The sequence below is a fragment of the Halichoerus grypus genome, chromosome 12, assembly GCF_964656455.1.
Source record: "Halichoerus grypus chromosome 12, mHalGry1.hap1.1, whole genome shotgun sequence".
In the NCBI taxonomy this organism is placed as follows: domain Eukaryota; kingdom Metazoa; phylum Chordata; class Mammalia; order Carnivora; family Phocidae; genus Halichoerus; species Halichoerus grypus.
This window is the reverse complement of record NC_135723.1, coordinates 95,395,864-95,423,010: the sequence shown is the minus strand read 5'-3', so window position 1 is coordinate 95,423,010 and position 27,147 is coordinate 95,395,864. Positions and strand designations below refer to the sequence as shown.

The 27,147-nt window shown below is 39.2% G+C and overlaps 2 protein-coding genes and 1 pseudogene across 2 annotated transcripts in view; all 3 read right to left on the bottom strand.

Moving 5' to 3' along the window:
- The window catches only part of LOC118532568 (olfactory receptor 2A2-like), a 220,561-nt gene that overhangs the window by 119,428 nt on the left and 73,986 nt on the right, over window positions 1–27,147 (bottom strand). The window contains 3 exon segments of the mRNA XM_078059676.1: window positions 4,423–4,477; window positions 21,791–21,930; window positions 22,579–22,790. The gene's annotated coding sequence lies outside the window, so the exon portion shown is untranslated.
- Window positions 15–6,439, bottom strand: OR6B1 (olfactory receptor family 6 subfamily B member 1). The gene is given in 3 exon segments (XM_078059835.1): window positions 15–960; window positions 4,423–4,477; window positions 6,256–6,439. Coding segments are annotated over 3 exon segments (1,185 nt in total).
- On the bottom strand, window positions 17,630–18,565 carry LOC118532565 (olfactory receptor-like protein OLF3; annotated as a pseudogene).

Genomic DNA, 27,147 nt, shown 5'->3' with positions numbered 1-27,147 from the left:
CAAATAATTTCTTTCTAATAATTTGTAAGTGACTGGTCCGATTGGATAGCTTGGCAATAGACCAGTTTCTTCAGAGCCTCTTTGACCTCTCTGTTCCTTAGGCAATAAATGAAAGGGTTGAGAGCAGGGGTGACAACAGCATAGAAGATGGAAATCACTTTGTTCATGTTGAAGGCATGGATGGCTCGGGGTCTGGCATACATGAAAATCGTGGCTGAATAAAAGATGGTGACCACCACGAGGTGGGAGGCACAAGTAGAGAATGCTTTCTGCTTTCTGGTGGGCATGTGCAGAACGGTGGCCAGGATGCATCCATAGGACAGGACAGTGATAGAGAGGGGCAAGAGAAAGATGACCAGCGCCAGGATGAAGTCCACCAGCTCAGCTACAGACATGTCTGTGCAGGAGAGGTTAAGTACTGGAGAGATGTCACAGAAGAAGTGATTGATGACATTGGGGCCACAGAAGCTGAGGCGAGAGATAAAGTAAATCTTAGCCAAGGAGATGCCAAAGCCAATGGCCCAGGAGCCAAGAGCCAAGTGGAATCAAAGCCCGTGGCTCATAATGGTGGGGTAGTGGAATGGACGGCAGATGGCCGCATAGCAGTCATAGGCCATGGCAGCCAGGAGCACACATTCTGTGCACATGAGGGCAATGAGGAAGTAAAGTGGGATCATGCAGTGAGTGAAGGAGATACTGTTGCTCACAGACCAAAAACTAAATAGCAACTTAGGCACAGTCACAGAGATGTACCAGGTCTCCAAAAAAGACAGGTTGGCCAGGAAGAAGTACATAGGTTTGTGCAGTGGCTGGTTTTGCTGCACCAGCAGGATAATGACCACATTTTCGGCCACTGTCAGAATATAGGCCATGAGGAACATCAGGAACACTGCTACCCGCATGCCCCAGTTCCCAGGGAACCCCCCCAGGATGAACCTGGTGACCTGGGTCTGGTTCTCACTTCCATATTGGAGATACAGGACTTAGCTCTCCTGGGGGAAAAAAATCACTTGGTCAGAGTCCATGGTCCAGTTAGATTCTTCCATCCTCTGCCTTCTCTGACTAGCAATAATAGTAACATATCATTTATTCATAACATATCATAGACTAGACCATACACTGGGTACAGTAGGCACTAATGTAATTTAATTCTTACATAGCTTCTTCACATGTTATTATACCCATTTTAGTGATAAGGAAACTGAGTCTTGGAAAGACACTAAGCAACTTACCAACTTCCCACTGGTAACAAGGCAGGAATCACCTTGAAGTCTTCGTCCAAAGCCCATGCTCTATTCTACACTGCCTTCACAACCACCCCCAAATTAAACAATATCCAGTCTACATGTTCCATGTTACCACTGCCAGTTCCAAAGGATATGCATAGCGCTCCTGGCCCATGTCTACACAGTGCTTTGGAATTCTTCCTTAAGGCTCACTTACCCCTCACATACCATTACATCTTTGCCCTCCACCATCATGGAGATGGAGTGCAGCTGTCACGAGCTAATGATGATCACATGAGGTACGTGAGCGCTGAGATCAGGAGAGTTAGGCTTTCCGTGTTAAAGCCCTGGACCTCAGTCAAGTACCGGGTCTGCCCCAGTTTGCTATATGACCTTGACCTCTTATCCTCTCTGAAACCCAATTTTCTCTTCTGTAACGTGAATATTAATATTCACTCAGCTTATGTCACCATGGATCAAAACCCAAATGAAAAAATGTGAATGAAAGTTTATATGAACTGTAAATGACAGCAAGTGTGAAAGGGGCTCTGACCCCTTCTTATTAGAGGAAAGGAACCTGGGCTAACAGGAGGGAGGAGAAGAGCTGCTGTGAGCCAAGCAGAGTGGAGATAACACAAACACGGGCTTTGCTCTCAGGCAGCTGCAAGTCCTCACAGGTGGGGCTGGGAGTCTCTGGGAGGAGAGTCTTTAAAATAAGCAAACAAAAAGAAATGCATAATAAAACTTGAGACATTTTCTAGGAAGATTACAGAACAGAAAGTGATACGAATGTGATCAGGGAAGTTCACTTGGACCTCTGAGGAGGTGACCCGGGCAGAGAAGGATTCCGGGGCCCCAGTCCTTTGAGTTGCTGAGGAGGGACAGCACTGCCTGAAATGGGGCCACCACCATGTGCTGTGGTCTGTGAGGTAAGGGACACAAGAGATGGGAAAAGTAGGCAGCCCTGGAGGTCATAATAAGGGCTCTGAATGGCAATCTCAATACAATGAGAAGTATGAGAAGAGCTAAAGCCCAGTAGGGACACAGTATGGTTTATGATTTATGAGTGCAAAGATAACTCTGTCAGTGCACACATCTCTGGAAGCAAGAGTGGTGGGGAGCCTGGTAGCAGGCTATTCAGAGAAGGTGGTGGTAGCCCTGAATACAGTGGTTTCAGAGAGGTGAGCAGATTTCAGATGCATCTTAGAAGAATCTTTAATGGTAATTGATGGTTTGAATACAGAAGATAAGGGAAAGAGAGATATATAGGACTCTCAGACATACAGCTGGTGACATGGAAGGGACACCATTTACTAAGATGGGGAAAACTTGGGATGCTTACAGGCATTTTCCTCAGAGTTGAAGAAATGGCAGTGAGGTAGGGTTGTGTTTTGATTCGTTTTAATGTGAAGCTTAAACAATCAGTCCAGAATATTCTCTAATAATAATTTATTGAGCACTTACTAGCTGCTGAGAAGTTTGCTCAGTTCTAAGTACTTTTCATACAATATCCCATTTAATCCACAAAACAATACTAATGAGGTATTGTTATTCTAATTCCCCAGAAAACACTGGTTTAGACAGAGTAAGAAACATTTCCAAGTTAGAGAGTGGTGAGATCATCCTGACAGCCAAACTGAGAGCTGTCTCAGAGGAAAGGCATGGCCTGACCTCCTAGGCTGACATACAGATTTGAGGCTCATCACCACCTTGTTATATTTAAAGTGTCTGGCTATTTTAGGAAATAACCTCTAGTTCTACTGAAATTTCATTATAGACACCAGTTATTAGAGATGAACCCAAATTTAAAAAATAATAATATGACATAAATACATATTCAGTGACACACACACACAAAACCAGAAATAAACATATAGAAATGCTTAGTAACTGTATCAGAGAAGAGGCAATCATTGGACTAAGACTTGAAACATAAATAAGTGAGAGGATGAGACATTTTAGGCAGGTGAAACAGAGTGAACAAAGACACAGGAGAATGAAACAGCCTGACATTTTCAGGGAAGCAGCTGATTAAGACCTATTTGCTGTGTGCGTGGGAAAATTATGAGAGAATGAATGAGTAGAAAAGGGATGGAGAGAGAGAGAGAGAGAAACAGAGACAGAGAGAAATAGTGTCAAGGGCCAGATGATGGAGCCCTCCATGTGAAATACTAAGGCATTTAAAAATTGTCCTGTAGTCTAAACAAAAAATAGTTGCTGAATGTTTTCAGTAGCTGATAACATCCTCATATTTCACCCTGGCTTTTGATGCAGGGAGATGGATTTGCATGGGACAGAACTAGTAAACCAGAGATCAAGAGACTAGTTGGAAGACACCCTCATAGCAGACACTTGAAGACACACAAGAGAACAATCACCCTACTTACAATGTTTGTTAAAGAAACAAAGTTAACCTTTAGACATATCTGTTCACAAATTACACAAGTAACTGCATTCCTAGAGGAAGCTCGACTCCTCACAAGCTCCCAAAAAAGAAGAAAAAAGATTGTCCTATTTCTCAACTAAAGGAAGAGTATATAGGCACTAATTATGGATACTAGTAAGTTGAGCTGGCCATATTTATTGTCAATGTATTATTTCACCATAAATTTGTGACCTTTCACTCATAATAGTTCCTACTCCATGAGAGTGATCCCTCATAGCAGATTTTTACCATTGATTTAGAATCAAACATTTTAGCTTCTTCTCCACTCTTGTGCCCGCTGTGTATGCACTTTCCCTTAATTTTGTTTGGATTCTGTACAACTGTAGGTTTCAGTAATTCAAATTTGATGAAAACATAACCTCTGTCCCTGCCAAAAGTCCAGTGGTTTTGTAACCTCCTTCATAAACGAATTACTGGAAGGAGGCAGCAGCATAGGGACCCCAAGAGGTATGGACAGGATCTGCAGGTTGGCGTCAGAATCTGGGGTGCCTATTTCTGATCCAACACCAAGAGATGTCCCTCAAAAACAGCAGGGGGAGTGTGCTCTCTGCTCACTGCATGCCTGGCTGTACTTAGAGTATGACAGATGGGAGTATCACCCTGACCCACTGATGGGAACTGGGGGGAGTATAAGAGAGGGGCACAACGATAGTGTTAAATATTTAGGATTTAAACATTTCTGTGCCATGGGAGTCTGAAAGGGAGCTGCCTGCATAGTTAGAAAGTGATGCTCTGAGAGGAGACACTTACCTTGGCTCAGCAGCCTCTGCTGGGGTGGAATGTGAAAAGAAATTCTTCACTGATTCTAAAATAGGAAGAAGTATAAAAGAATGATTCAGGTACTGAATAGATGTGAGGAACCCACTCCCTAAACCTACAAGTAAATGGGCACAGATTACCCAAATGCTTCCAGCCTGAGAGCCAGGACTAACTGAGAGGTGAGCCCCAGGCTCTAGGATCACATCTGTGCCTGATACGTCATCAGGCTGTCTCTCCCAGCACCCCGGGGCCAGAGCACCCATTGCCTTCCTGGTGGAAGCTGCAGTGGTCTTAGACTCACCAAGCTGTGAAGAGCTTTGGATTCTGAGGGCTTTAAATGGTATCAAGACTTTCTCTACATCTCTGCCAAGACCCAGGAGAAAAGTACTTTGATGATGGCAGTAGGTCTCTTGTGGGAACCATGAGAAATTTCTATCTGCCTATTGTGACAGTCTTATTTGTTTTATATAATAGTAGTTCCACAGGGGGAAAAATCCACTTACGGTCACACACTTTGAAAAGAACCAGATTTGAATTTATTCTTTGTTGAAACATGAAGAAAAAAAATGACTACTTTTAAATCTCTCTGCAGATTTTCAATTTTATTCAATCTTCACGTTACTTAAAACAAGGTGATCGATCAGTGCTTCAAGGGAGACATCAGTACCCAAAGTAGACTTACATTGCTACACTTCAGTAAAAATTTTTTTTTATTTTATTTATTTATTTTAGAGAGTGGTGGGGGGAGGGGCTAAAGGAGAGGGAGAGAATCCCAAGCAGACTCCATGTGCTGAGCATGGAGCCCAACGCAGGGCTTGATCTCATGACCCTGAGATCATGACCTGAGCCGAAATCAAGAGTCGGTCACTTAACCAACTGAGCCACTCAGGGGCTCCACTCTTCATTAAAATTTTAAATAAAAGTTTTTGTTTTAAATGCTTATGCCATAACTGTATCCCAAATACATTTATCATGATGTAATCATCCTTACTTTGTCAGCTGCCTTTGGGAACCCCTTGACCAATATTTCACTTTCTGAAACAAAACTCTATTTTACTAAACATCACTTCTCTGCAGCCTGCTGAAATCTTAAGTAGCTTTCACATAAAGAAAAGTTGTCAAATTCACTGTGCCTCCGTGAAATGGTAAATGGAGATACTGACAGCTATAAGCAATTCAGTCTGCAACACAAGGTTATGGTAATTACTTTTTTTAAAGGAAATGATACATTTTATTATTTTAATTTTAAGAACATTCCACTAAAAGACTCACAGCACTCTTTAACATGGTTTCCTTATAGGACTGAAGTGTAAAACAAAATTACCGTGACAAATAAAACTAATAAAACTAAGCCATGCCTTTCAAATCACTGGCCTCAATCTATCTCTAAGTTCTATAAAAACTCCGACTTCCCCTAAAATGTATAATTTGGTACTTTCTACAATTTTCTAATATGGATTTTAAATATATTGTGATAGAAATAGAAATGACAGAGCGCCCACCAAACAACAGTTAAGCTAACTGTTCCGGTCACCTATTGCGGTGGCCGTGCCCTAGGCAGACTGAACAGGGCTGCAGGGGCCATACTTCTCCCTCAAAGACAAGGAATGCACATCTGTAGTGACCGGGTTCTATGAACTACTGTGACCACGATCCCTTATACAAGAGGTTTGGGGTTCGAATTTCCTACAAATAATCCCCCAAATAGGTTGGAGATGTTCAGCTGATACAAATGGTACATTCTACAACATGCCGGCACTATCTTATCCTAGAATTCAGCTATGTAGGCTTTCCTTGGAGGTTTTTTTTTTTTTCCATTTGTACCTGTTGGCAGGTCCAGGTCGGAGAATTCTGCAGACCCCTGTCTACGATATGTTGGGAAGCAATAAGGAAATCCAAGAAACTCGCTGTCGTGTTGTTCTTCAGGTCCCCAGATCCCTTGGCTATCTGTCTTTTTTTTGGTTGTGTTTGTTATATCCAGATTTTGTAACAGTAAGGGGCTGTTCATTTTTTATATTATTGAGTAATATCCCAATATATGGATATTTTCACAGCGTGTTATGTATTCACCTCTTGATGGACTGTTCTGTTTGGAGCACTCCTTCAACCCTTACCTAGGCCATGTAAAACTCTGCCTCAAACTTTATTCCCTTGCATACAGAGCCTGAAGGTCACCCAGAGGTAAAATCTTAGGGTCTTTTCAGGCTTTTTCTAAGCATATGTTCAGTCCTGGGCATGCGTGTAGTCTTCTCAATTCCCTGATATAAACCTGAGGTTTTAAAAGCCCTTGCTCTGCCATGTATGTCCATTCCCAACCTCTTCTTTCTCAATCTGTCAGCCTATTGCTCATCTCAACGGTTATCGCTAGCCTCAAGCTGCTGTAGCCAATTCTTCTACCTTTAAATACTTCCGGCAAATGCCACCTGGGAAGCCACCCCAGCCCTGAGATTGCTCTGAGTCAGCGAAGCAAAGGTAACCTATATGTCAATCCTTCAGATAGCTGCCATATAGGGTGAAACATTCAACCAAAATCCTCTGAAAGTAAGGTCCATATTACTGGTTCTGGCTACCAACGTGCACCAAGAGTGTGGGCTATCACCTTCATGGCTGCAACCAGTCATGGTCAGACAGGTGGGAGACGATAGGCGGGCAATTTGGATGTCCCAGCCCCATGGCACCACAATGCAACAACTTCATAATCTTTCCCATCATTGCCATTTTTATACTAGATCCCAGAGTCCTACAAAAGGCAATTCTGAAAGTTTTTGATAGCTTATTAGCTATTCTTATAGAGGGATGGAGTCTTGGGATTCCCTGCTCCACCATTTTCAGTGATGTTTACTGAAACATCATTACCTTAAAGTAAAAATTTATACTTAAGTATATTGGTATACATACTTTATATATTGCCTGCATTTTTCAAACTTGCCAAGTTCCCTTTTTAATTCTAGGACCTATATTGTATGTTCTTGGGGATTTTCTATGTAGATGATAATGCTGCCTAAGAATAAAAATGATTCTATTTGTTTCTTTCTAATTTGCATCCTTCTATTTTTCTTTTCTGGCCTTACCACTTTGACTAGTATCTCTAGTTGAAGGAAAATGATGAGTATGGACACCCAGGTCTTGTTCTCAATCGCTGAGGGGAAATCATTCAGTCTTCCACCATTAAGTATGATTTTGGCTGTTAAGTTATTTGAATAACTTTATTAAGATTTAAAAAGTTCCCATCTATATCTAGTTTTTAAAGACCTTTATTATGATTGATTTGTAATTATATTAGCTAGTTTTTTGCTTCTATTAAGATGATAAACTGGGTTTCTCCTGTAGTCTATTAATATAATGAAAGACACTGATTTATTTTTGATTGTTGAACCAAACTTGCATTCCTTGCTTAAACTCCCCAAGGTGATGATCTATTATATTTTTGTAAGTCATTGAATTTTGATAATCTTTTTTTTTTTTTTTTTTTTTAAGATTTTATTTATTTATTTGACAGAGAGACACAGCGAGAGAGGGAACACAAGCAGGGGGAGTGGGAGAGGGAGAAGCAGGCTTCCCGCCGAGCAGGGAGCCTGATGCGGGGCTTGATCCCAGGACCTGGAATCATGACCTGAGCCGAAGGCAGACGCTTAACGACTGAGCCACCCAGGCGCCCCGCGAATTTTGATAATCTTTTATTAGAAATTTGTGTGTCTGTTCAGAAGGTTATCATTCTGTAGCTTTCTCTTCTTTTAGTGCCTCGGTTTGGTCTTGGTGTGAAGGTAATCTTGGCTTCATGGTGGCATTTGCCAAAAGAATGTTTCCTTCTTTTCTATTTTCTCAGAGTTTGTATAGAACTAATACTATATGCTCCTTATGTGTTTCATAAAATTTATTAGTGGGCCTGAAGTTTTCAACGTGGAAAAATTTTTAACTCTGTGTTCAATTTCTTTCATAGATAGAAAGTTTGCAGGTTGCCTATTTCTTCTAATGAGGGCTTTCGTAGTTTTTTTATTTTCCAGAAATTTATTTCATCTAAGAAAAAATCTTCTTGAAATGATTGATATAAATCTATGAAAAATATTGCCATAACATTTTTTCAATATCTAATGGGTCTGTAGAAATATGCCTTCTTTAATTCTTGATATGGTTATTTGTGTTTTTCCTCTTTATTTCTTGATCAATCTGGCTTGAGGTTTTTCAATGTAATTAAACTTTTCAAAGAAACTATGTTTAGTTCCATTGAATTTTTCCGTTGTTTTTTCTGAGAATTTCTTAAATTGTTTTTGTTTTGTTTTCTTCCTTCTGCATTCTGTGTGCTTAATTTGATCTTTTCTGTCTAGTTTCTTAAAGTGATAGCTTGAGTCATTGATTTGAGACATTTCTAACATAAGCATTTAATGCTTAAAATTTTCCTGTAAGCCCTTTTTCAGCTGCCAAAGTTCTTATATATTGCATTTTCTTTTTATTCAATTCAAAATATTTTTCTAATTTCTTTTGTGACTTCTTTGACTTATGGGTTATTTAGAAGAATGGGGTTGAATTTTCACATATTTGGGGATTTTCTTATGGTCTTTCTATTACTCATTTCTGATTTAATTCCATTATGTTTAAAGAAAATATTCTGCATGATTTCAATTAGTTAAATGTATTGACATTTGTATTCTGGATGGACTATCCTAAACACACCATTTAGGTCAGGTTGATTCAAGTCTGCATATATTTATCGGTTTTTGTCTAATTGATCTATCAAATACTGGAAGAATGATGTTAACATCTCCAATAATAGCAGTGGATTTGTCTATTTATTTTTTATGTATCTGTAGCTCTGTTATTAGATTATTAGAATATTTATGTGCTCTTGATTAATCAATACTCTTATCATTAATGTCATACTTTTTCCCCTGGTAATATTTTTTATTCTGCTGATTACTTCATTTGATATTAATATGGTCACTCCAGCTTTCTGATTTTAGTGTTGCAAGGTATATACTTTTCATCTTTTGACTTTGAATCCATTTATGTCTTTATATTAAAAAATGGATTTATTTCGGGGCACCTGGGTGGCTCAGTTGGTTAAGCGACTGCCTTCGGCTTGGGTCATGATCTCAGGGTCCTGCGATCGAGCCCTGCATGGGGCTCCCTGCTCGGCGGGAGGCCTGCTTCTCCCTCTCCCACTCCCCCTGCTTGTGTTTCCTCTCTCGCTGTCTCTCTCTCTCTGTCAAATAAATAAATAAAGTCTTTAAAAAATGGATTTATTTTATTTTTTTAAGGAAATGTTCAATTTATTTGATCTTTGGTAAACAAAGAACAGCAATTAAAAATGAGATCTGTATATTCTTTCAAGTTGGTAAAGATTGGAAAAATTACAGTATTTTCAAGATTTGGAGGGAAAGGAAATTTCATACGAAAAATGGATTGATTTTAGAAGGCACATACTTGGATCTATGTTATCCTACATCATGTCCTCTGTCTTTTAATAACTGTATTTAGGCCTTTTTAATTTAATATTATTATGAGTAAACATACATTTAAATCTATTGATTTTCTATTTGCTTTCTATTTTTGTTTCATTTTTTGTTTCCCCTTTCTGCTTTTCTACCTTTTCATATTAATTATCCTAATTATTTTATTTTACACTTATTGGCCTATTAGTTAAACCTCTTTCAAGTGAACAATGTTTTGGAAGAAGTTTCCACAGACTAACTCCTGTTTCCACAAATGACCCTAGGTAAGTCAGCATAGTGGAAAGTAGGAGTATTCTTGAAAGCCACTCCTGAAAGCCAACCAGAGTGACTGGCATTAACTAAACTATATATTGAAGTGACTTATGAATGGCATTAAAATGTGTCCCACTGAATTCAAACTAAATATAACTATACTGGTTTGATTAGTGTACACCCTACCCCAAAAATACATGTCCACCCAGAATCTTGAAATGTGATTTTGTCGGAAATTAGGATCTTTGAAGATGTAATTAATTAAAGATCTTGAGATGATATCATCCTGAATTTAAAGTGAGCCCCAAATCCGACTGGAAGAAGAGAAGACACAAAGAGCCACATGGAGAGGATGCTCTTGCGATGACAGAGGTAGGTAGAAAGGAGTTATGCTGACACAACGAGGCAACACTTGGGGCCACCACAACCTGGAAAAAATAAGGAAGGTTTATTTCCTAGAATCTGCAGAGGGAGCATGGTCCCACTGAGATCTTGTTTTTGAACTTCTAGACTCCAGAACCATAAGAGAATAAATTTCTGTAGTTTTAAGCCACCTAGTTTTGGTCCTTTGTTACAGAAGCCTTAGGAAATGACTACAATACCCCAACTCAATTTTCCCTTAGCTGGATCCCCAAAATGCTCACAGCCGCTTGAGTGCCTGCCACTAGCGTAAGTGTGAGAGATGGAAAATAAGAATGGAAAGTGACATCAGCTCAACCAATTTCAGTTAAAATTCTTAATTTTGAAAAACTTGATTAAGCATATTTTACAAAAAACCACATGGCCATGCACATTGGAGGACCCCATGCAAGTAAGGGACCCTGACGCTTAAACTTCTTTAGCTTCACGGTAAATCCACTTCTGGATATAGGAGGGGAGAGTTAACTGCAAGGTCAGTGTCCTTGAGATGACCATGGGGTATATGTAAGAAATGATCATACAAGTGGGCTTGGAACCTACACCGAGAAAGAGACGTAATAAGACAAACTGGGTGGAGGCGGTTGGTAATGGATGAGGAAAACGTCATAGAGTTAATGTAATAGGGGTCATAGTGGGGTCAAAATTTATTGGAGTTATATTAGATGGTGTGAACTAGAAAAAAGAAATAGGGGTGAGTGGTCAGAGAGTGGGGTGCTCAGATGGAGGGGTTAGAGGGAGTGCAATTATTGACAATAGAAAGGATAGGATACAATCACAAAAGAGGGTGGCTGGACATGAGTTAGGGAACCAAACTTTAGCAGAAGACAGGAAGTCAGCTGAGAGGACAGGACGCTGAATGATTTGCATAGATGTTGAAATGTTTACACGCACAACTGAATTAGTGGTAAACCAGTGTAAAATGAGGAGACTGGGTAGTAAACGAAGAAAAAAAAAGATGGGGTGATGGTGCTATAGTCTGTTAGCACATGCTTCAAAGGAGCTCGAGTTATTTTGGCAAAAGTAAAGAACAGTGGTCTGAAAGTGGCAGAGGATCGAGAGAGACACACTCTTCACCTTCCTACCCAGTATTAGAGAAAAAATGGGAGAAAACGACTCTGTATTTGAGAGAGCAGAGGGGAATCAGAGTTCACAAGAAAAGTCAGGTTGGAAATCAAGCAAGAAAGAGATGAACACAATCAAAAAAGACAGAATATAGAGTATTTTGCTGATAACAGAACATGAGTTTCAGGGAACAGTTGGGAATGAATGTGGTATTGGAAGTATTCTGGTCAGATGTGTAGACCAAATTGGGATAAAAACCCAGGTGATGGACAACCTGTGAAGCATGGGCTTCCTGCGGAGCCTCAGATGAACAGGGTGGTGAGGCATGAAGGAATTGCTTGGGATCGTCTCTTAAGGGAAAGTGGTTGATTAGAGTTAATTAAAATCTCTTTCTAGACACTGGGCTCTATCCAAGTCCTCACTCTCCGTGGGGGCACAGCTTCATTCTGTACTTACCACTCTGGTCTTTATTTCTTCACTCTCAACACATAGAAATTACAGCTTTTGAAACTTAATTTTATACTTAGAAGTTTCTGGCTTGTTGCCTGTTTCATCACAACTTCACTTTCATGCCTCCAGTTTTATTTTAAGTCATCTTTTGTTGCCTGAAGTTGCTTTCACATTTTTTTTTGTAATTGTTATAGTCTTAATTCAGGAGAAATGGGTAATAATTTTGAGTTCTTGCATACATAAATATGTATTTCTGTCATTATTTAAAAGTGAATGATGTCAAGAGAATTAGAGAACAAGTCACAAACTGAGAGAAAATTTTTGCAAATGACACATCTGATGAAGAACTATTATCCAAAATGTATAAGGAACTCTTAAAATTCAACAATCAGAAAACAAAGAAGTCAATTAAAAAATGACAAAAGACCCTAACAGACACCTCACCAAAGAAGATACCCAGATGAAAAATAAGCATATGAAAAGATACTTTGCAACATATATCATCAGGGAAATGTAAATTGAAACAACAATGAGATACCACTATACACCGATTAGGATGGCCAATATCCAGAACCGTAAATGCTGACGAGGATGTGGAGCAATAGAAATCCTCATACACTGCTGGTGGGAATGCAAAATGGTATGGTCACTTTGGAAGTCAAAAACTCATGTCCTGCACACAAATGTTTATAGTAACTGTATTCATAATTGCCCAAATCTGAAAGCAACCAAGATGTTCTTCAGTAGGTGCATGGATAAATAACTGTGGTACATGCAGACAATTATACAGTTCCAAATTATTATTCAGAATATTCAGAACATTATTCAGTTCCAGAAAGAAATGAGCCATAAGCCATGAAAAAACATAAATGCATATCACTAAGTGAAAGAAGCCTATCTGAAAAGGCTACATACTGTATGATTCCAACTCTGACATTCTGGAAAAGGCAAAACTATGGAGACAATAAAAAAACAAACAAACAAACAAAAAAAACAATGGTTGTCAGGGACTTGGGGGGAGAGAGGGATGACAAGATGGAGTATAGAGGATTTCTAGATCAGTGAAACTACTCTGTATAATCCTATAATAGTGGATACATGTCATCACAAATTTGTCCAAACCCACATAATGTAAACAGTAAGAGTGGACCCTAATGTAAACAATGGATTTTGGATAATAATGTATCAATATAGGTTCATCAGAGGTAACAAATGCACCATTCTGGTGGGGGATGTTGGTAATGAGGCAGGCTATGCATGGGAGGGGACAAGGAAGATATAGGGAATCTCTGTATCTTCTGCTCATAGTTACTGTGAACCTAAAACTGCTCTAAACAATAAAGCCTATTTAAAAATAGTGAATAGTGCCTTGATCTAATAAAGAATTTTTCTTTACTAACATTTACTCTCAGGATTCTGTAAATAGATATTCCATCGCCTTCTGTCATCTAAAATTGCAAAGACTGATTCCAGCTCTCACAGGCAGAATTCTAATTTGGCCCCTGGGATTCCCACCTCTTGGTGTCTATGCTCTGTAGAGTTCTCTCACCTTGAGTATGAATATGACTTGTGAATATGATAGGATCTCACTCCTGTGATAATGTTACACGACATGGAAGAGGGGATTTTGAAGATGTAATTAAGACCCCTAATCAGTTGAATTTTATTTATTCAGAAGAGAGATATCCTGAGTGAGCCTGACCTGATCAAGTGTACCCTTTAAAGGTATCCAGGCTTTCCTCGAAGTCAGAGATTCAAAACAGTAGAGATTCTCCTGCAGCTCTTGAAGAAGCAAACTGCCATGTTGTGAGGACAGAGACATGTAGCAAAGCCATGAAGGTGACTTCTAGGAGCTTATTATAAACTTATACCAATTAACAACAAGCAAGATAATGGGCATCTCGGTCAGACAGCTGCAAGAAAATGAATTCTTCCAACAGTGAGTGAACTTGGAAATGGACGCTGAATCTCAGACGAGGTCATAGCTCTGACTGACACCTTGACCTGAGCTGAGTGTGATCCTGAGCAGACAGCGTGTTTAGGTTGTGCCTGGACTTCCAACCAACAGAAACAGAAATCTGTGTGGTGTTCAGCTGCTAAATTTGTGATAATTTGTTACACAGCAATAGAAAAAATATTTTCTAAGTGACCCTTTTGTTTTATGTTCTAGATCTTTGTAAATTTTCATTACACTTGAAATTCAGTTATTTCACCAATGCATCTATAGACTTTTTTTAATATGGTGAGACTCTTTCATATACAACATCAGTTCCTCCTTAATTTAAATGAAGTTTTCAGTAATTACAGTTAATAACAGGAAAACTAAGCAAGGTGTGACTTAAAATGCTAAACATAAAGTGAAGAATTTAAGAAGTTCATGATATTTTAAGTAAAAGACCTAGAAAAAAAAAAAAAAAAACAGGGCTCTCTTTAGAGAAGAAGATCTGATATTAATGCACAGATAAAAGGGGTGAGACAGAAGGCTAAGCTAATCTTTTCATCAAATGAAATGACCTGTATATAATAAAGGAAAGAAAATGATTTCCTCCCATGATGCACAAAAGAACAAACTAGCTATTTTAAGTTAATTGCATTCATCCGGATTCTGAATTTTATCCCAGGATTCTAGAAGACTAGTATATGTTATTTCCCTGCTCCCTATTGTAATCTGTGAGGAACCACAGAGAATAGGATCTATACCAGGAAGTTAAGGACAAACAAATGTAGAGTATTTTACTTAAAATTTTCAAAATTATCAGGAGATTGGATTTGAAAACACATATTAGCATGGCAAAATTCTAGGATTAACTATCAAACACTGTTTGTGAGCATTTAGTAGCCTATTGTTAGCACTCACCAGGAACAAGTTGAAGTTCAATAAGAACAAATAATGCATACTAACTATGTATGCTTTCTATATCAATAGGTTGATAGATTGATACAATAAGTTTTTTTTTTCTTTTTCTTTTTAACAACACAGTGTATAGGTTAGTTTTGGTTTGGCCAGAGCAGACAGGCTGATAGTTCAGGATGTGGGGTTCCTATTTGTTACAGCCTTAATTGTGTCCCACCAAAATTCATGTTAGAGTCCTAACCCCCAGTACCTCAAAATATGACTGTATTTGGAGAAAAGGGCTTTAAAAATGTAATTAAGGTAAAATGAGGTCATATGTGCAGGCCCTAATGCAATATGACTGATATCCTTATAAGAAGAGGAGATTAGGACACAGACATGCATACATGGGGGAAAGACCATCTGAGGACACAGCAAGAAGGCAGCCACCTGCAAGCCAAGGAGAGAGGCCTCCAAGGGAATGATGTTGTCAATGTCTTGATCTTGGACTTCCAGCCTCTAAAACCGTGGGAAAATAAATTTCTGTTGTTTAAGCCACTCAAGCTGTGATATTTTGTTATGGCAGCCCTAGCAAACTAATACAGCATCTATTGCTCACTAGATGTCTTCAAGGAAGGCTGGACAGACCAGTCTCTGAGTACCAAAGAATGTCGAAGGGACTTTTTTACTGCTATGGAATGTCCAGTGCACAGACACAAATACCCAGACTTAGTCTTTGATTTTCCTTTGGTAAACAATTTCACTATAGTTGACTTAGTCTGTACTAATGTCACATTCAACCATTTTAGGCGATGGTTGATGACTTGCCAGTCTTACCCTCCCTCCTTCCCTCTCTCCCTTTATTCCACCCTCAATAAATGTATAGAGCTCTAGCATAAAAGAGAGACCTAGATTCATTAGTCTTACAGCTGTACTTTGAAGAACATACTCTTGAGAAGCTGAAGATAATCTGTTACTAAAAGATGAGTCTAGAGGAATTTTACAGAGGCATAGGCATTGGCTTTGATGTGTGAGGTCATTTTTTACTTCACCTGACACCCATCCTTGCAGGGGTTCCAGAGAACCAGAGATTAGTGCAATATAAAGACCTCCAAGTTACACATTAACATCCCTGGGGATGTTCAAGATCTGGGCATAGGAAGTACAAGAATATACTCCACTTCCAGATTATAATCAGATGGAGCTCAGAACATCAGGAATTGTTATCATGTAAATTTAGCACACTTATATGCAAACAGGCAAGGACCAGAATATAGCAGTTAAAAAGGTATTTGACAAAGTCTTATTATATGCTTCTAGATAAAACGATTAAAATATGCTTGAATAATCTATTTTAAAGTAGATTTAAAAGCATGTACAAAATCTGCTCAATAAAGGCTTTGAATGTGGAAATAGGTTCACAGTGATGTAAAATTGACATGTAGTACTTGGTAATTCTTTTTATAATTTTTGTGTTTATTATGTCTATGATACAGAGAAAGCAAACTAATGGAATAAATTTGAGAATCAAGATTCAAAATATTCTTGGTGGGTTGGTGTAATGCATGAAAATCAATAATAAAAATTAGCAGAGCTAAATACACATGTCTTCATTTAAGCTTTAACAAAATAAGAATGCAGTGGGTATGGAGATTTTGTGAACAGTTTATAGGTCTTGGGAAATTAGTTAAATAAAAAACTACAGTTATGAATAATTTTGGAAATAATGGTAATGCTTGCACAACATTGAGAAAGTAATTAATGTCACCAAATTGTACCCTTAAAATGGCTAAATTGGCAAATTTTAATGTTTTATATATATATTGCTACAATAAAAAAAAAAAACTATAGTGAAGCCACAGATATTTTGCATATTACAAACAAATTTGATCCTTGAAAAGCATACAAGAGGGGCACCTGGGTGGCTCAGATGGTTAAGCATCTGCCTTTGGTTCAGGTCATGATCTCCGGGTCCTGGGATGGAGCCCCACATCAGGCTCCCTGCTCGGCGGGGAGTCTGCTTCTCCCTCTCCCTCTGCCTCTCCCCCTGCTCATGCTCTCTCTCTCTGTATCTCTCTGTCTCAAATGAATAAATAAAATCTTTAAAAAAAAGAAAATGAGAACCAACATATTGGGGTGAACAAATATAGCATCATATATTATTTATTTCAGAATATCATGTCACACTCTAGACTAAAGGACAAATGGTGTTGAAAGTTCTAAAACTGCCATCATTTGAGAAAGAGTTAAAGAAACCATTTGTGTTTATCCTGGAGGAAATAAGGTTGTTCTACAAATAAATGGAGCATTGTCATATAGAAAGAGGAAAATACATTCTCCATTCTGCTCCACCAGGTAAAAGCAGACCTAATTGGCGGAATTCATCTCTCCATTCATTCCACACCAGGTCTGCTGGACAAAGCTGCAGATCATTTCTTTATACATTGATATGCTAATAAAATTTTAAAAATGGGCAGATGAAGTCTAAATACCACTGGATATCTGAGAGAAGATGATCTAAGAAGAGGTCCTCTCATGGATCACTGACATGTGACTTATTTTGCACTGGCCTATATGAGGAAATTCATTAATCAGGTGGAGGGATGCTTTATCCATATGCAAGGCCATGTTAGTCTTCCTTAGTGTAAGTAAGGGAGTCCTGTATACCCTCAGCCAATCTCCCTTTTGGTTTTGATGATAGCTAACAAGAAATTCTTAACAGTCTTTACTCTTAATCTCTGAATTTCTCTAGAACCTTTTGAAAAGCAGCCATAACTTCCTTATTCCTCAAGCTGTAGATCAAGGGATTCAACATAGGTGCCACCACAGCATAGAATAGAGCGACAATTTTCTCCATTTCCACTGAGGAGGCTGACCGTGGACCCAGGTAGGTGAAGATGGTAGCCCCAAAGCACATGCAAACCACAGTGAGGTGGGAGGCACAAGTCCCAAAGGCTTTGCTACGTTCCTAGGCAGAACGAATTTGCAGAATGGCAGTAACTATATGACCATAGGAGAACAGAACCAGGAATCAGGGAAGCATGATCACCAGAAATCCTGAGATGGCCACCATGACCTTGTTGAAGGAGATGTCCACACAGGCTAACCGTAGCACTGCTAGGGTCTCACAGGCAAAGTGATTAATAACATTGTGACACAGGGGAAGCCGGAAGGTAATGATTGTTTCCATCAACGAATTCATGAAACCAGCCACCAAGCAGCCAGCAGCCAGCCCCAGGCACAGCCCTCCATGCATGATGACTGTGTAGTGCAGCGGATGGCACACCACCACAGAGCGGTCATAAGCCATGGCTCCCAGCAGGAAGAACTCAGACCCACCCAATGCCAGGGAGATGTAGAGCTGGAGCATACAGCTATAGAATGGGATGGACTTCTGGCCTGAGAGCTGGAGAGCCAGCATTTGTGGGGCAAAACTGTTTGCATAACAAAGGTCCACAAAGGATAAAACACTAAGGAAGAAGTACATGGGGTTATGAAGTCTGCTGTCCAGTCTGATCAGAAGAAGAATGAGGGCATTTCCCACAAGAGTCACCAAGTACATTGTCAGGACCAGGACAAAGAGGAAGACTTGAGTTTCCGGGTCACTGGACAACCCCAGCAGAATGAACTCACTCACCCATGTCTGGGTTTTATTTTCCTGGCCCATGAGTTTCCGAGGACCAAACTCTAAAGATGTTGAAAAGCCAAATCACAAAAACTTGGGATTAGAAGGGTGACTTTTAGACCATATAGAGAGAGCCTACCCACCTGAACCAAAGTTCTCCTAGAACATCTCAGCCAAATCATCATCCAAACCCTGCTTGAATGTATCCATAGATGAGGAACACAATGGGACCCAGCTGTGCAGCTGAAAATCAAGGAGTAAAGAAGTTACATTCTTATAATTCAATTTATTAGATCATAATTTCTTTTCTAAAACATCTGCTCTTAAATGGAGGAAGGAAATTAATGAAGTATTTAGACTTAAATCCTACTCAATTTGTAGTTATTATAGAGAATTCATGACTTTTTGGTGAAAAAGTTTTTGGTTCACATGAAAGATATTTTTCTGAATCCTGAATGATGTCCAGTCCTATTTAACTTCCTTTTGCTTACTGGATTTCCCCTCTAGATATCTCAGACACAACCCTACTTACCCCTCCTCAGTGGAATGCATCCATGAAACCCTGGATATTTTAAATAATATTCTTATATTTTTATTAATAAATGATTTTGAATGTATTTGCTGTAACTTGTCATTTTGAGAGTGTCAAGTAGAAGGCCTCCTCTCTACCTAGGTCACAACAGTGGCCGCACTGGGTGAGATCAACCCAAGACAGCCAACTTCAAGAATCGGGTATTGCATGAAGAGAAAGTATACACAGCTGCTAAAATTCATCTCCTGTGCCCCTCAAGGGGAGTTTAATAAAGTGTTTAATGATGTGAGGTTATGGCGGAGCAAGATGGCGGAGGAGTAGGAGACCTGGATTTCGTCTGGTCTCAGGAATTCAGCTGGATAGGGATCAAACCATTCTGAACACCTACAAACTCAACAGGAGATCGAAGAAAAGAACAGCAACAACTCTCTGAACAGAAAAGCGACCACTTTCTGGAAGGTAGGACGTGCAGAGAAGTGAATCCGAGGCGATATTCGGGAGGATAGACGGCGGAGGAGGGGGCCTCCGTCGGCTGCTTCTGGCAAGTGATAGAGCCGCAGAGCACAAAATGATGTGAGGTTATTACTTTACAATGATGCTTTCTCAAGGAAGGAACAGCTCATTCATTTCTCAATACAACATTGATCACTCCTCACCAGTGAAGATAGGATAAAAGATCAGGTGTTAATTATAGAACATGATGACATAGGCAGTAATTCTTTGACCCCAAAACAAAATTTCTTTTGTTTTTTCTTTCTTTTGCTCACCTACAAAAAGAAAGAAGTGATCCATAACTGAAGTATACAGACAGGAGTCTGAAGTCTTAGAGACTGTTTTAGTGATGGTACATGAAAAATCTATGTAAAAGATTATTACTTTTACACTGTATGTTAACTAACTGAACTTTAAATAAAAACTAAAAAAAAAGATTATTACTCCAATGGTGCCTATGCTATATTCATGCTATAATTATTGATGGACAGCAGACTATAACTGCATTTATCAAAAACTTCCACTTTCAGCCTAAAAACTTAGAATAATTGTTAGAGGTCATACTTCTTCTAACATAAAGGGTTGTGGGACTTAAGATTAAAATTCATTGTCCTGAAAAGAGCAATATTCAGACCATTAGTCATTAAATATTCAGGATTTAGTATTGTTTTGAATAATATCCAAAATGCCAAGGAATTTATTAAAAACTGAGCTTTCGGAAACTGGGTGTTACACAGAAAATAGTGGAAATGATCAAACAATATCAGAAACCCATTCAAGACCTTGCACTGGAAACTTCCAGTCATTCACACCAGAATTAACCAGAACAAGATACTTAGCTACAAGATTGGCAAAGAGATTCACAACTCTTAAAGTGTAAGTAAAGTTCCTCACTGTGTAATAAGATACAGGATTCAAAATCTTCATGACAAATAGGTAGTTCAAGAATTATATTTTTCCAGAATGTTCAAAATTAATAGGTTGTTTAGCTTCACGGCTAGAAACCAATAGCATAGTCTTAATTCTTTTGTGTTCCCTTCTTGTAATTTCTGTTGCACTATACCTATTTGTACATCAGCTTCTTTTCATTTTGCCATATTTTACCTTGAATAAAAAATATTGTCATTATACTGGTTAGAAAATTTCCTGGTCATGAAAACCCTGATAAAAATATGGACTGGTATGTTTATAGTGCTTTCCTATCCTTACGTAAATGTATTTTTAGCACTCCAATGCTTTTTAGAGATTCACCAATAGCTAAGGAGATCACACTAGAAAACACAGGTCTCTCTCTGACATCCATAAATCTGCAGTTTTTGAAGAGAATTATCTCTCTTTCTTTCTACACGTGTATATATACATACACATATATATTCCAAGAATTGCTGAAAAGGTAGATGTTGAAAAAAGTATTTCGTGCTTACTGCTTTGTGTTAGGATTTCATGAAATAAACCAAACAACTGTATAAATCACACTTAATAAAACCTGAAATATACCGGGGCACCTGGGTGGCTCAGTCGTTAAGCATCTGCCTTCGGCTCAGGTCATGATCCCAGTGTCCTGCTCAGCGGGAAGCCTGCTTCTCCCTCTCCCACTCCCCCCTGCTTTTGTTCCCTCTCTAGCTGTGTCTCTCTCTGTCAAATAAATAAAAATAAAATCTTAAAAAAAAAAAAACAAACCTGAAATATACCAAAGTGAGATGAATTGTTTCCAAGGCGTATTTCTATTGTAACCTGTTCTTTAAAGCAATGCCAGTGATTTGTACCACATTGTATGTAAGACTTACTCCAGATAACCTCTCTTCAGTCCTGTCTGACGAGGGCTCAAATATAACTGTGATGCAGCCACTTTTCCAAGTTATATCAGAAGGTGTGTATGTGCACACAGGTGGTGGAAATGCAAAGGTGATGGGTCATGGTAGATTCATTTACACTCTTTGCACTTCTATAACCAGGACTCAAATGTCAGCTTTAACAAATCAAACAAACAATAACAAAACAAGTAGTGTTTTCCTACCTGTCTCCAAAAACATATACAAAAGGGGGGGCATTTGTTATTACAGCCATGTTATGCTTGCTCAGTAACATAGTCATTTCTAAGTGATACATAATTTATGTGAGTGATTTTGCTTTTTTAAATAAAATATATTTGATATTTTTAAAAAGTGGTGTGTTAAAAAAAAGTGATGTGTTAAAGTCAAAGTAAATCCTGTTTCTTTGTAAAATTGTTTCAAATGACTTACCCAAATCAATTGCCCTGTGAATCACAGAATAGTCAGTTCAGTTTTAGAAAATCTTAATCTTATCTGTTCTTTTGGGGGCAGATGGTGGGAAGAAAACAAGCTCCTGAAACACTCTTGCCCATCCAGAGTGCAAAAATTCCCTGGGTAGGAAAAATGTTATGAGAAGAATTAAAAACTGTAACTGTACTTGTTTCTATATCAAGTTGATATAAACAAACATTTTATTTATTCCTTACTCTGTACCAAATTATAATAAATACTTTATATATCTAATAATTAATATGATATAATAATCTTGACAACAACACCCTGAATTTTGGCCTATTATTTTCAGGCGTCAAAGGAGATGAAGAGACTAGACAGAGGAGGAGTGAGCAGGTAAACAGGGTTACCTGATAACCTGGGGCACATCCCTAGTGCTTCTATGCACAACATAACCCATGTGCTGCACAGTGATAGTCACTGTTTAAAGGCTATGGATTCACCTAACATAAAATCAGGAGACATATTGGGACGCCTGGGTGGCTCAGTCCGTTAAGCGTCTGCCTTCAGCTCAGGTCATGATCCCAGGGTCCTGGGATCAAGTCCCTCATTGGGCTCCTTCCTCAGTGGGAAGCCTGTTTCTCCCTCTGCCTGCCGCTCCCCCTGCCTGTGTTCTCTCTCTCTCTCTGACAAATAAATAAAATCTTAAAAAAAAAAATCAAGACATGTCAAGAGGACTGAGCTCCTACTTTTGATCCCATTCACCTCTGAGTCCTGGTGGAACAGAGTAGGTGCCTCCCGCTTACCTGGGAAGTTGAAGTCTGGCTTTCAGTCCTCGCCAATAACAGGACAAGGAGAAACAAAGCACATCTCCTTCATTTAGAAACTCTCTTCTTCTTGCAGAACATGATTCACTGGCCTCTTTTACAGACTTGGAAAGGTGATCATGCTTCTACTTTTTGTCTCATATAGTGATGACTACAAGATGGGTCCATGGCAGGGAGTCCTTTCTTCCTCCCTTAGGAAAAAATGAAGGGCTATGATTGTGGACAATAATGGACACAAAAATGACCTAATATCAGAAATGGATAAAGGTATGTGCTAGTTTTTTAAAATCAGCTTGCAAAAGATGATTAAACCTAAGTATAATTTTGTCTAGCCAAAGGACTATCCCTAACAAGGAAAAGATGAGTCACGACAAAGGATCCTGGACTGTGGGGATGAGTCTTGTCTGGTTGGGAGATTTGTCCCTTCTGATCTGCATCCCACACGTAATTTGGACTCTATTCTCCTTAGTGGTGAGTGCTTATAAATAGTGCCAACATATCCCCCCCTCTGTTTGTGTAAATAGTTACTGTCACAATAACATAAAAAGCAGGCTACGTTTCCAGGTCACTTGGTAATCACACCCAAGGCAGAGAGGTAAAATGTTGAGTGTCCATGTAGGTAAGCCCAAGCCATTACACAGGTGAAGAGATGCAGTTCTTTCCGGTCAGAGGAATGCTTCCAGAGCGCCCTCTTGCGGTCCCACACACAAATACACTCTCTCATGCCCAAGCTGTTCACAGTTCTTTGATAACTATTTAGCTGTACCTTCACAACATAAAATCACAACTCTGGGATGTACTGACACTGAATTATGCACTACAAAATGCTTAATTTTGTATGATATGAATTATAACCCAATTTAAAAAATCTTCATTGAATGTCTTTCATTAAATATCTTCTTTAAAAAAATTAAAACTAGCCCAAACTTAAATAAACAAGTAGTAAATAAATATCTGAAGGAGAAAGGTATGCAAAAGGTAAGCAGAGGAAGAGGAGAGGATATTGAGATGCAAATAAGAATAAATAAATGAGCAAAGTCATTGAGAAGCTCTCTAGGGAAAAAGGGAAAAAAGTCAGAGAGAGAATTAATGGTCAGAAAGGAAAAAAGAAACCAGAAAGGAAGACAAAATTAAAAAAAGAGTACAGTGAAGAAGTAAAAGAAATTGAAATGAAATCAAATGAGGAAGAAAAGGAACAATGAAAATGGGAGAAAAGAAAAAATATTTATCGATGACCTTTTCTTGACATTTAATCAATTAACACATTGCTAAAATTATCCAATATTTCATATACCAGAGCTTCCCATATTTTATCTTAGTGTTCAATCCCAGAGTGTTATTTTTAGTCCTTTGCAGTGAAATTTTCTAGAATTTGGTTCTATCATGTTAGAAATCCTGCTCAAAATACATTTACCAGAGAAATTGATGAATTCTCAGAAAATATGAACAGTGAGATCTTTCAGGACAACCCTCCCACCACCCACCCCTCCCCCCCCAAACACCTCTTTAGGACAAATTTTTCCTCAGTTACATTATTGAAAAACCCCAAATTCCTCGCCAAAAGATAGAAGACTCAAAGACACTTAGCTAAGGCATTGAATTATTTCTGTTCTTCAGCCACTTTATCATAATCTGCTTTGCAAAGAGGAGAAATACTTTACCAGAGTCATCTCAGCATTGCCAAAGCACACCAGAGATGATCAGAAACCCATATCCCTTTCCTCTGAGCTTTTAGAATAGTTTTGAAAGGAGAGGGACATGGGGCAAAGAAAAGGTGAAGTAAAAGGAAAGAAAGAGGGGGATGGCACAGATTTGAACAGGAGAAGGTAGGACTCCTGGGTCAGCTGCCTCCTATAGGTAAGGACTCCTCTCCCCTCCCTTCCCTTCCCCTCCCCTCCCCTCCCCTCTGCTCATCTCCCATCTAGCCCTGCTCCAGTGTTACACTGTTTTCTCTACCTTGCCCCAGACTACTTAGAGAATGAGCTTTAAGCTAGAACCAGGCATGGTGAGTAACCCACACAAATTTTTATTTCAAGCAGAATAGCTGCATTTATCATTACCAACAGCTCTGCATCTTTGGATCATTTTCATGCAGCTTGAACATTTGATTTTCATTTTGAAAGACCTCTTCCACTGGAATGAAGCATTATGGAAAAGCATATATTTCCCTAAAATCCTAGCACATCAGTTTTCATATCTGTAAAATAAAGATAATGGCATAAACTATGCCTTTCCTGGAGGAATATACACGTAGTTATCCAGCAATAAAAAATGTAATAAAAATGCTTTATTAAATTAATAAACAAATGGAAATAAACTTGAAAATTACTATTTTAACAACATGCATCAGCTAAGCAGCCTATTCAGCATGCGAGTGTGGACAGTGAGACCTAGCAAAGCTATATTAGATTCCTGACCAGCCCCAGATGGGCAGTTGCGGGAAGCATTTCAGACAAGGATGTTACTCTAAAGACTTGTTCTCAAAACAGAAACTTCGTGTACAGGGGAAAGAGCTAGTCTCTGAGGGAGTCATCTTTCTACTGGCAAAGAAAAGGCCCATCAGCACAGACCTGGCACCTGGACCCTCTTTCCAGGAGTCGATGGGTGAAAAGCAAAGATGAAGACTGGTGCCAACTTGTTAGCCGGCTCAGGCCACCACAGGTGGGGGACCCTTAGATCACTTGAAAATTCTGGCTTCCTAATTTGAATAGCCGGAACACATGTTCTTTGGACAAATCTCCAGGAGAGGACAACTATGTCAAGCTGCCATGCTCTTAGGCTTGAAGAATACAGGAGGGACTATGGATTACAGGAACCTGGTTTCATAATTCATGTTGCTAAATACGTGTTAAAAAGAGACTGACAACGGCTGACTCACCTCTGGAGAGTGGAGGAGGCCATCCTGTGCGATGGCAGAGGTGGGCAAGTTGTGAAATTTGAAGCAAGTGCAATTGGAACAGGTAACTTTCTCTAACTTTAGTGATGAAATCTCAAGGGGCCAATTATGCTTTGTTTGTTAGATTTATTTTATTTTCCCTCCTCCTCTGTCTGGTCACTTCCGCATCAAACAGCCTAACCTACATTTCAACTTTGCAAATCCCAAGTTTTGTTTCCTTGTCCCCAGAGCATGGGAAGGAGCTCTCCAAACTTTAATTTCTCAAGGGGATGGGGTGCATCTGGAGTCTTCAGTGACACCACCTTTACATGGTGGAAATTTTTATTCCACTTTATGAGCATGAAAATGTGATTACATCTCAAATTCCTCATTGCAGTTCACCCATCTCCACATTCCTTTGAACAATAGCCCCCAGCCAGGCAACTCAGGGGGCCAATGGGATGCTTTGTGCTTCACTGTCTGCTCTTAGTGTGGGCAGGGAGACTTTTTTATGCCAGTCCCTAGACAGATGCAGCCTAGGGTAGGGCTGCTCCCTAGGTTTGGAATTCTACCACCACATCCTGTAAACTTCTTAGAGCTTTTGACTTTTCCTCTAAGGGAGATAATCTTCCATACCCTGGTTTATACTTAGAGATTTTCAGTGTTCAGAATCTTTAATAAAAGTGCAGCCATCCTGTGTGGGAAAACTCGAGTGAGGATGTTAAACACTGTGTAGTGAAACCTATAGAAGCCCAGTGTATTCCCTTCTCCAAGAGGGAGGGAGATTTCCACTCATGTGCCTTGTCCCTGTGAGTGTGACTGGGCTGCTCTCACCCTCTGCTCAGCTACGTGGCATTGCCCCAGGAATGGGCTTGTGATTCATTCTCCCCAACTTATTCTGATTCATTCTCCCCAATAAGTTGGGGAGAATGGAGCTTTGACAATAGCATTTTCTCCCAGCCAATGGTCTGAGACCCACTTTCTTTATTTTTCTTTAAGATTTATTTACTTATTTGAGATAGAGCGAGAGCAAGCAGGGGGAGGGACAGAGGGAGAGGGAGAGAGAATCCTCAAGTAGACTCCCCAGTGAGTGCAGAGTCCAACGTGGGGCTCCAGAACCTGAGATCATGACCTGAGCCAAAAATCAAGAGTCAGAAGCTCAACCAACTGAGCCACCTGGGTGCCCCTGAGACCCACTTTCTGAACAAAATAATGTGCCTGCAGAGTGCTGCCTATGTGAGTGCTGGAGTTGGGAGGGCAAATGGAGTGGAGCCTGTTAGCTCTGGCCTTAAAAAGACAAGAGAAGAGAAAAAAAGTTGCTTGCTAGCTTCCAAAATGTTGTTGGCATTTCTCATAAAATATATTTGTTAAATTTATTGTCCTCTTTGCTTTATGGATTTATTATCTTGTCTCTTATGCTTTTACCATTATTTAGTACATTTTTAGGAGGGAGCAAATATAAACTCATTTGTAAAATCATTTCCTCACCTTTAGATACTTGGAATTTTTCATGGCATATTAATAGGAAAGATGACATTTCTTTGTCCTGTTAGTATAGCCATGTGTCCCAACATCACTTATTTAGTAGTACATATTTTCCTATATTACCTTGAAATTATACATCTATGATATACTAAATTCATATATGTAAAAGTTTCTTTTGGGATTATATT